The sequence below is a fragment of the Musa acuminata genome, chromosome BXJ3-5, assembly GCF_036884655.1.
Source record: "Musa acuminata AAA Group cultivar baxijiao chromosome BXJ3-5, Cavendish_Baxijiao_AAA, whole genome shotgun sequence".
NCBI classification, from domain to species: Eukaryota; Viridiplantae; Streptophyta; class Magnoliopsida; order Zingiberales; family Musaceae; genus Musa; species Musa acuminata.
Genome location: NC_088353.1, coordinates 483,774 through 494,962, shown reverse-complemented (window position 1 = coordinate 494,962; position 11,189 = coordinate 483,774). Strand labels below are relative to the sequence as shown.

Here is an 11,189-nt window from a genome sequence, read left to right as displayed (position 1 = left end):
GTTGCGTATATATGATGCCATGTTAGATAGTAACGAGTCGATGCTACTATTGGTGGTCGCTTCCATAACGACATCTCCTCTCGCCATTAATTATGATCTTAATTTTTTTAATTTAAATTATACGTATCATTATATTAATACTTTATTATGAATAAATATGCGTAAGTAGATTCTAATCTCTATTAACTCAGACTTCGAGAGAAGTTTATATTCTATATTTTTAAAAATATAAAATTATTTTAAATATAATAAATTTAAAAAATCTATAACCAAAATTATAAGGATTAAAATAGACCTAAAACAAATTATAAGAGACTGATGAACAAATTATTAGAAGATTCCAAGTTTGACGATGAAGCTGAGGATAAAATAATTTCATGATGAGGCGGTTGTAATAAAGAAATAATTGCCTCGGCCACAAAGGCAAGAGAATACGTGTGTTTTGCCGCCTCAAAAGCAGAGTAAATGACGTCAAGGGCGGTTGGTTTGGCGAAGCCACCTCTGTTTCTTGCCGTTTACCACCTGGAGAAGCTCGTCGCGTCTCTCTCTCGTCCTTGTCCTGACCCCTCATTCCTCAGGAACACCAGCTCAGCGTACTCTTTGGAGAAGAAGAAGGAAGAAGGGGAGAGAGAGAGGGAAGAGGAAGGGACGAGAAGAAGAAGAAGAAGAAGAAGAAGAAGGAGAGAGAGAGAGGAACAAGCAGCAGCAGTTGTCTCATGGCAGGACGCAGGTACGAGGCCAACCCCTTCGACGAGGAGCACGTCAATCCCTTCTCGGTGAGCCTGCATCAAACAGCAAACCCTTCTTCTTCTTCTTCGGAATCAGATCATCGATGTGAACGCATACAAACTGCAAGACAAAGAAACCTAGCTTAGATGCCACTGTGGTGGTTCAAAGCATGACAATGCTTAGAATGTCACTTGTTCTTTGGATTGGATTCCATTAAGGCTTTCAATTGCACCTTGGACAACTCTAACATGCCCCTTTAACTTACATTTGTGTGTTTGAGTCTCTTTGGTGAAGTAATATTGCAGTTTGAGGTTCAATGGATTTACTGCAGGCCATAAATTAAGTATACAAAATTGATTCCTTTTAAGCATATCTCCTTAGGACTGCCCATCATACAAAGATTTGGATTGGATGACCAATAACCTCAAAAGCTGAAGCTCTTAGGAATGTATGTAATATATGTTAGGTTCTAACATTCCCTCTCATGTGTAAGTTGAAGTAGAATGACCCAAACACTGAAGGATCGGGACATTTCACAAGAAAAGTTTTCGGGGTTTGTAAATGAATAGGCATAAACCAGATGCTCACGTTGCACTTGGTGGTGATTTCTTATGTGGATATGAATGCTCTGCAGCAGCAACCCGGAAGAGTTTCTCCTAATCTTGGGATTTCAGCTCATCCTCCACACCAGGCTGGTTTTTATGGCTATCGCGGTCCAACAATTGATATCCCTCCTGATACAGCAAAGGTACGTTTGAGGAACTCAACATGCTGCTGCTCATTTACAGAGTTAACAGGACTTCACATTGAATGTACAGGAAGAAGCATGCCAAATTTTATAGATGTGTATGCAGGCTGACAAATATTAGGGAATTGATACTGGTATTTATCTATCGACTTATAATTTCCTTGTCAGGATGTGAAGAGGAAGGAAGCAGAGTTAGAGATCAGAGAGGCAGAACTGAAGAAGAGGGAACAGGTATCTTTGGATATAGTTTTTTGAAATAGGAAGAGAGCAGTGATCATATGATGCGCTATAGCTGCTTACATAAATATGACTATCATGTACACAAGAAATCAATTCAAATGTCAATAGAAAACATGGCTGATGTGTTTAGTGATGAGTTTATTTGGAACCTTTGTATATTCTCTTGTGTGATGTGAAGTCATTTCTTGGCAGCTCAAGTCTAAATCCTCAATCTCTTTGTATGTCTTTAGCTCTTTCAATATGGAATTGGGATTCCTGCGGAGTGAATGATTTATAGGTTGACAATAACATCTAACTGGATCATAAAACATGTTGGCAATAGTTAAGAATAATTTTTCCCTCTATAAATAGCTTATATTAAGGAAAAAAATAAAGGTCCGTTGACATTAAAGACTAGGTAAAACGCAAAGGATAGAATCTTCTGTCTTTATGAACTTTGTCTAACAAGCATTAGTGATATGTTTGTCTATATTCTTTGATTTAATTAAATGAAAAATCATATTCTACTTGATAAACTTCTAGAAGATTTTGTTTAGCTGATTCACGAGATAGAAAAGCTAAATTTACATGTTGTTTTGTCTGTTCTTCCTCCTCTGCTCTGTCAAAAATATTTAGGATATTTAACCATCATTTTATGTTGAAATGCTCCATAGGCATTAAGACAAAGGGAAGAAGCTGCAGCAAGGGGTACTATTTTGTGAATTTTCAGAACAGTTTGCTGCATGAATTGACTGTTTCACCAACCTTTTTATATTGAAATTGATTTAGTTTGTTTTATGTCTTTTCTGCAGCTGGAATTGTTTCAGAGGATAGAAACTGGCCCCCATGTTGCCCTATTATTCACCATGACATTGCCAATGAAATTCCCATACAATTGCAGAGGATGCAGTATATTGCCTTTGCATCACTTTTGGGTTTGTGTTATCCGGTTTTCTAATTCTTCATTTTTTTGGTGCTTGCTTCATGAAAAGTTTACTTTTCGATACATTGCACTTCTTGGCACCAGAAAATTTCAGCTCAATGTCATGGATGCATGAATACTGACTTGACATCTTCTAGTTGTTTGACTTGGATAGTTAGTATCCATGTACTTCAGATTTCCACCTTACATGTTATCCATGGTAGATCATCTCTAATTCTTTGTCCCCATATTTGTGTTGAAATATGAAGTTACCTGAAAAAATAAGTTCCATTATCACTTTTCTGATTGGGCATAAATAGTTTTATTGTTGGCTTGTTAAGAAGCTCATTGAGTTCCTGAATTTGGTTCTGCTTTCAGACCATAATATCTTCCTCTTATCCATCACGTACTCTCCTGAGTCATGTTCTTTTCATGCCTAATATGCAGATGATTTAGATAAGTTAATATACACTCATAAGTTGACAGCTCTGTGGCCAAGAAATATAATCAGAATCATACACTAGAACCTTATTTGCTTTTGTGGCATGTTTCAAATTATTGTCATAAAGAGGGAGTTCCAAGAAGCAAGTTGAGATCACTACTAATGCAAATACTTATAGTGAACTTTCAGTTTATAAATTTTGTAGATTTTATGAAAGACGAAAAGAAACTTTTGAATTTGTCAGCAAAATCAGTATTGGAGGAATGCTAGCCAATCATTTATGTGCCTGTCATATATCATGTGGTATTGACAATTCATAATACAGAGTTTGTTTGACAGAACTAGTCCCACTGCCCTTTCACGATTTACTTTTTCCATGACTCTGCCCATAGAGTAAGTTTTCTTGGTTGCATTATACAATATTTCAAACAGTGACAAAAATCAGTTGTGACATCAAGCTGAACTTTTTTTTTTCCCTGTAAAAGAAGATACATCAAGAACATTATCCTGCATTTTCTACAGTAAAGGAAGTTAAGTTTATTAGCCAAGCATATTTATGACTTCCTGATTTGAAATTTATCATTTTGGTTGCTGTGTAGGATTAACATTATGTCTTTCATGGAATGTAATATCCACACTGGCGGCTTGGATTAAAGGCGAAGGTCAGTTTGACAAGTTTAAGCATGATCACTCTAGGATCCGCCCCTGTATAAGGTCACCATTTGCAGCATGGGACAAATAAGAGATTAATATTAATCGATTTCTCTTGTAGGTATAAAGATCTGGTTCCTAGCTGTTATCTACCTCACTACTGGTGTCCCAGGAGCTTATCTGTTATGGTATCGTCCTCTCTATCGTGCAATGAGGTATGAACATATCTTTTCATGAGCTAAAATCTGAGTGCTGTAATTTATATGTTGTATGCTACTGATTATATTACTGATGTGCTGAAATTGTTGTATGATCGCTGTCTAACATATTTTAGGACTGATAGTGCTCTGAGCTTTGGATGGTTCTTCATATTTTACTTGGTATGCAAGCTTACTTCAACAATCTTTTCATATATATGTAGTGTTATTTGCGAATCTTTGACGTTTATCGGTGCAGGTTCACATAGCTTTTTGTGTCTACTCTGCGGTTGCTCCTCCTTTCCCTTTCAAAGGAAAATCTTTGACGTAAGAACCTTATAATGTCCATCAACTAGAATTAAATTCTAGAAATGTGTGATGTTCCAGAAAAAAAGATAAACGAGCTAGCTTATCTTTTACTTCAAGTTATATATATATATATATATATATATATATATATATATATATATATATATATATATATATATATATATATATATATATATATATTCTTCACAGTATATGGTAGTTATTGATCTGTATTTTCTAGGCTTTTATAATGCTGGGATGTTTAATAGCACAGTTTTATTTCAAAAGTATCATAAATTAAAATTTTGCTGATGTTCAATTTTTTTCATCTGTGGCACAGTGGCATCCTTGCAGCAGTGGATGTTGTTGGAGATGCTGTTGTGGTTGGGGTAATTTTATACTTACTTCATTGCATGTTATTCCATAATATACTAGGAAAATATGTATACAGATAACCTTCAATTATTTTTGTGCACTGTCTCGAAATTTCAAAATATTGATCATTCCCAATATATTCGCCAAAGGCAAGTTGTAGTAGTTTAGTTTCACAAAAAAATGTGACAGTCGTAAATTTTGCACAAAGTTGAGGTTGGATTGGTTTTTTGCGCACCGTCTCAAAAATTCAAAAAATTGATCTTTCCTAATATATTTGTCCAAGGGAAATCATACGAGCGGAGTTTCAGAAGAAAACGTGATTGTCATAAAGTTTGTGCAATGTTGACGTTCGTTCGGTTTTTTGCGCACCGTCTCAAAAATTCAAAAAATTGATCAATCCTAACATATTTGCCTTAGGGTACTCATACAAGCATAGTTTCGGGAAAAAAAAACGTGAGAGTCATAAGCTTTGCGAAAAATCGAGGTTTGATTGGTTTTTTACGCGTCATCTCGAAAATTTAAAATATTGATCATTCCCAACATATTAACTCTAGGGAAGTTATTTAAGCTTGGTTTTGCAAAAAACATGACGGTAATAAAGTTTGCACAAAGTTGATGTTCGATAAATACGAATTTTTGCTTGCCCACATGTTAAAGAGCTACAAATCAGATGTTATACATGTAGAAGTTTATAATAAGACTTAAGTGGTTTTCAAGACTATAAATGAAAATTTCTGTTCTTATAGTGATTAAGCACATGTTAGAATTTTTATCATAGTTGAAATATAAGTTCTTTAGACCTTGTCCTATTTTATCTTGCCTGAACCTATACATACTAACTCGGTTCCTTTTTGCATGCAGATCTTCTACTTCATTGGGTTTGGTTTCTTCTGTATTGAGGCACTCATCAGCCTTTGGGTCATTCAGGTCATTGTCTGCATCCCACTGCTGACTGCAATTTGCAATTCTATATTTAGAAATCAGTAGAACTTCAATGTGTTATCTGTCAAATAAAATTTGCAAAAGTATAGTAACATTTTATTATTTTCAATGAGATTAAGAAGGTTGATTTTTCAGGAAAAAAAATCCCTCTGCTAAATTGTTGACCGAGGTTATTTTCATCATATCATACACAACAGGATTAGTGAGAAGGGGGTTATTTACAATACCAGTGCCATTCGCCGACTCATTCTTCATAGCTAGAAAAGCTTGTGTGTAATCGATACACAAGTTATGACCCCTTTCGTCATTGTTGCTCCATACTTTGAGCTTGTGAATCAAAATCCTTTGATGTTGTGTGCTTCTCAATCAACTAAAAGAGGAAAAAAGTTGAAAGAAAAATCCTCGATACACCTTATCAGGAATTTCTGTGTTCACCATGCATATTAGCGCATCAATGTGATGTTTCAGCCATTCTCCTGTGGTGATCTAACTTTTGTTTACCTGTGACCGTTGCTCTGCTGGCACGATACAGCATGACAGACATGATTTGGCAATATGGGGTGTATGTGGTCTGTACAAACCACAACTACACAAAATGATGTGTTGGAACTCCATTACCTACATTAATATTGTGCCACTATCATGTTGAAGTGATGTAAACTGCAAAAAATTCTTGAAACTCTCTAAAAATTCAAGAGATTTCGTCTGTGAAAATAATTGAACTGTTTTGTTACAGCAAGCATACATGTACTTCAGAGGAAGTGGAAAAGCTGTGGAGAGGCATGACACTGAACATGGTTCGACCAGGTGAAAGCGTCAGAGGTTGGCAGCTGAATAATAGTATATCTAGTTTAATTGGAGTAGATAGTTCTAAACATCTGCTTCATTCATGCTCTTCTTACCACTTTAGCATGGTTAAGCATCGGAGACAATGATCTGCGGAGCTGTAGACTGTTGTTGACTGCTGTATAATTCCACTAGAGAAGTATTCGGAGTTTGCTTAAACTACTTTTTTTGTGATACTTTCAATGAAAATAATAAATGTTTGTGTGCCTAATCGAGCAAACATCTTAAAGCTTCTGATGGTTTGGAATGTAAAATCCATGCTTAAAAGTTTGATCAATCTGATGGTTTTTGACATGCAAAAAGTGTCCAGAGTTTGCTTAAACTACTTTTGTGATATCTTCAATGGAAGAATAAACGTTTGTGTGTTTAATTGACCAAACAACACCTAAAAACATCTTATATTTGGACCAATCTGATATTTTGGAATTCAAATTCCACTGAAGAGGTGTTCAGAGTTTGCTTAAAACTACTTCTATGATGCCTTCAATGGTAAAAATAAATGGTTTGAGTGATTGATTGAACCAACAACATCTTGAAACTCGAGATATTTTGGAATGCAAAATCTGGACTTAAAACAAGTATTGCGGCAAATAATCTTCAATAGCAGAAAGTTTTTCTATACTAATCTTTGTAGCATAAACTACTGTTGATTAGACATTGATTGTATAAATCTCTATAGCAATTATCTATATATTTCAGAAACAATAGTATTTATCTCTCTCTCTCTCTCTCTCTCTCTCTCTCTAAATCTCATTATAAATTGACATTTTTTGTTGTCTTTTTTCCTGAAAAAACCTAGTAATTTTTAGCAAAATCCAGACCTAAAGTTTGACCAATCTGATATCCTTTGACTGGAATTTCCATTGGAGAAAGTGTTTAAAGTTTGCTTCAACTACTTTTGTGATACTTTCAATGGGAAAATAAATGATTTATTTGCTTGATTGCCCAAACAGCACATTCAAGCTTCTGATATTTTGGATTGCAAAATCCAGGCTTAAACAATTATTGCAGCAATTAACATAATCTTAATATCATAAAGTTATTTGTGAATTAGGGATTAGTAGTATAAATATTATAGCAATTAGTATAATGTTAATGTATATATTCAAAAACCACAGTGTGTAGCTTTTTTCTCTCTCATATTTTAAATTAATATTTTTCTCTCTTTTTTTTTTCTGAAAACTAATTAATTTTAATAAAATTCAAAAAATTTAGTCACGCATGATCTTTGGATAATATGATTAAAGAAAGTTGACTTTCAAGCAAATATCAACATTATAATGTTAGAATTTGTAGTTGTAATTTTTTTTATTCTCTCTCTTAATATAAATATTTTTATTAAATTATTTTTATTATTTTATTTATAAAGGATAAGTGATATTTCAAAAACTATCTCCTTAAATCCATTAAAGGTTCATTAAAAAATTATTATTGTCATTATTATTCCATATGATACGTAATTCAATTGGGCTAAGGCCCATTAAAGGCCCTCATAAAACCATGTCCTTCAACCCTATCGAATCGAGACGGAGGCAAAACCCTAAGCTCACTGATGCTCACTGATGGAAGAACCAAGTAGAAACCCTAGCTCGCACCAAGACGGCCGCGCCTATGGCCCTCCCTCGCAATCCGTTATCCCCAGTTCCTCGATGGAAGCGCTTGCCGAAGCTAGCATACGTGAACCAGATGGCTCCGAGCTGAAACGCGCGAAAGGGGATGAGCCCATCTCGTTTTGTCCGAGTTCGGATGCTTTCAAGTCGGATAGCTTCGAATTGGGTTGTACCGTAGATTGTAAGATGGTAAAAGTTAGCTTGATAGGGTGTTCTGATCATCTATTGTCCGATCCTACTGCCCCAGTGGCGGATGGCGAGGGAGGGAGAAAGGAATTTGGGGACGGCGTTACTAACGGTGATTCTGAGAGAGAGGAATCATCGAGCGAAGAGTCCGACTCTTCTTCTTCTACCAGCAGCGAAGAGGAGGAAGAGGAAGAAGGTAATTCCGACGGTGACGGTGGGCAGGGGCCAGAGGAGGTCCTTGCCGGAAGCGATGATGAAGAACAGGTTGTGAGAGGCCCCATCAAGTCAAAAAACGAACTTGAGGTTGAAAATCGTATCTTACACCTCCGATATCAGTAACGATGCGATAAAGCTTGCTTGTATTTGATCTTGGATACTGTTCGTTGATCTGTGTTCTATGTTGTTTTTTTTTTTTTGTTATGCTTGTTTAGGGTTTTAATAATATAGGACACTTTATTATACTGTGGAATACAAGATTGAATACTTGCTGAAGAAGTTATCATGCAGGTTCTTCCTTCAGTCCCTCAAGTGGAAATCACCTTGAAGCCACATCACCAGACAATTCCTGTGGGGATGATTTCGTCTGTGAGTTGTGTAAATCTTGTATTTATATTATTGCTGTTCATCTGGTTTTTTCCTCCCTTTCTTGTTTTATAATACCTGGTTATGTATTTTATGGATTAGATCAGTCAGGTTTTTCCTTTTATAAAAAAACCTGATAAAGTGTTTTACACGTTGGATTGGTATTTTGTTTCATAATTACAATTGTTGCTACAATGAGAAAATGAAATATTTCAGACCGAGAGAGGTATGACTTCTCGATGAAGATTTATACAGATCGTGAGACTCTGATCTCTTTGGTTGATTTAATCAAGTTCTTGATTTTTTATTATCAACAAGTCTCAGTTGATTATAGATACACTAATATATATGAACAAACTAGTTGACTTGGAAGCTACAGCATCAATAGTCACGGTGATAATATAAGGGAACATTAAAAGTTCAATTTTCAAGTCTATACTGAACCTGTTCCTCTTTTATGAGCATTAAACAATACCCTCATTATTTTATTGCATGTGTCTTGGATTGATGTTTCTAGACCAAAAGATTCACTTTCTTTTGCTTCATATATCATGTGTTGATCATGTTTTGTGCAAATCAAAGTTGATTTGAGTTCTGTATGTTCAGATTTACATGTTTTAGACCAACAGCATGTTTTTGTTAACTCTCTTCCTCAGGTTTTGGGCAATAGAGTCATTGTTGAAGGTTCAGTGAATCACAATCCTTTAAATGAGGGCTCTATTCTTTGGATAACAGAAACCAGGACACTGCTGGGGATAATAGATGAGATATTTGGGCCTGTAAAGAAACCTTACTATGTTGTCAGGTACAATTCTGAAAATGATGTTCCAACTGGGATCACTGATGGCACTGCTGTCTCGTTTGTCATTGAATTTGCGAAGTATGTCCTCGATAAGAACATCTGTAATAAAGGATATGATGCATCTGGTGAGAATGACGAGGAGATCACCAACGAGGTGGAATTCTCTGATGATGAAAAGGAATCAGAATACAGGAGAACTATGCGGCAGACAAAAAGAGGGCCTGATGATAGGAAACATGTGAAACTCAAAAACGACACTCGTAAGAAGAAAACTAATTTTAAGGGTGCCAGGGTGCAGAAGGGCATGGTTTCACCTATTCCTGATGATTTGGAAGCTCCGAAGCAACCAATCCCCGGTGTACGCAGTCCTTTTTTGGCACCTTCCAGGGCTTGTAAGTCTGATTTTGGCAAATTGTCTTATTTACAATCAGCATATACTTGTGAAAATGCTTCACCAATGTTACCTAGTATTGCACAAGCAGACACCTTTGTTGTCACCAGTCCATCACATCAATTGACACAGCAGCCAAATCCTTCTCTGGGCCATGGAGTGTCATATCTGCAGCAACCAAATGCTTTCTTGGCTTGTGGGATGCCTATGCCTTTCCAGCAACAGCAAAATGCTTTTTGGCCACTTGCGACTCCAACACAGCAGCAAATGAATGTTATTGTCACACATGGAATGTCGCTTCAGCAGCAGCAGGTTGCTGCTATGGCAGGATTCCAGATGAATTGCTTACCAAGCCAGCAGCTGGGAACTGGAGCTTATCTTCGCCAGCATCAAATTCAGGGCTTTAGTGATAATTCAAATAGGATGGCATCCCAACAGCAAATTTTCCCGATGTTGGGTATACCATGGATAGGAGGATCATTAAATTCTTCTAGCGGTCTCATGCCTCCTGTGCCAGTGCCACAGGCTGGTCAAGCATCTTTGGTGCATACCGAGCAAGGAGTTTCTGATCAGTTGTTCCCAGCCACTGACCAAGGTGGGATGCTGTTTAACCCCGGGAGTTCGTCCATTCGCGGAAGAATGCCTCTCCAAAGAGGAGGTCGGCATTCATTCAGGCAAAGCATGCGAAGGTGAAGAGGTTGTTTTATTTTGTTTTTGCAAGTTTTGTGTTTTCCTAGAAGGTTTTGTACTATATCAGATAACACATAACACGTTACAAGAACCCTTTTTTCTTTTCCTCATCCACCTGTAACCAGAAATGAAATCTGAACTTGGAATCCTCTCAAGTCTAACTTCAGTGAAACTTTTTGTTCACGTCTCCCCTAGTTCTCATTGCCGGGCTTCTTGATAGACATCTTCCTTTTGTTCTTTTAGATTTAATCCATAATTGGTACGCTAGTTGCTTTATCTGTACTTGTAATGAAGATACAGCATATTTTGCATGAATGTGACATGGTCAGATGGGAGTGGTTGATTAAGAGCTATTATTTCACCAGTATTTGTGTTCTTGGTGTTGCACTCTTTGTGATAGTTAATCTAAAGGTTATCATCTTGTTGTCCCAGAGCATGATCAGATATTTTAGAAGCTTGGGTGCCTGATTGAGGATTGAATTTGACAGGACTATGAACAGAGTTATTGATTGCCTCATGAATCACAGCTTGGTTGGAATGAATGTTGA

At 36.4% G+C, this 11,189-nt stretch overlaps 2 protein-coding genes across 3 annotated transcripts; both read left to right on the top strand.

The window, feature by feature from the left end:
* Window positions 1-512: 512 nt before the first annotated feature.
* LOC135637713 (secretory carrier-associated membrane protein 2-like) lies at window positions 513-6,582 on the top strand. 2 transcript variants are annotated; one of them, XM_065150453.1, is made up of 12 exons: window positions 513-776; window positions 1,367-1,477; window positions 1,646-1,708; window positions 2,371-2,404; window positions 2,509-2,631; window positions 3,660-3,722; window positions 3,833-3,926; window positions 4,046-4,091; window positions 4,168-4,235; window positions 4,558-4,606; window positions 5,454-5,519; window positions 6,271-6,582. In XM_065150453.1, the coding sequence occupies exons 1-12, from the start codon at window positions 717-719 to the stop codon at window positions 6,343-6,345; spliced, it is 852 nt and encodes a 283-aa protein (XP_065006525.1). In that variant the 5' UTR covers window positions 513-716; the 3' UTR covers window positions 6,346-6,582. The 2 variants fall into 2 exon arrangements, with proteins under 2 accessions (XP_065006525.1, XP_065006524.1); XM_065150452.1 differs by having other exon boundaries at window positions 1,364-1,477.
* A 1,324-nt stretch (window positions 6,583-7,906) lies between these two features.
* Window positions 7,907-10,824, top strand: LOC135637598 (H/ACA ribonucleoprotein complex non-core subunit NAF1-like). The gene is made up of 3 exons (XM_065150223.1): window positions 7,907-8,479; window positions 8,684-8,761; window positions 9,415-10,824. Exons 1-3 carry the CDS (start codon window positions 7,943-7,945, stop codon window positions 10,642-10,644), a joined length of 1,845 nt encoding a protein of 614 aa, XP_065006295.1. The 5' UTR covers window positions 7,907-7,942; the 3' UTR covers window positions 10,645-10,824.
* Window positions 10,825-11,189: the final 365 nt, after the last annotated feature.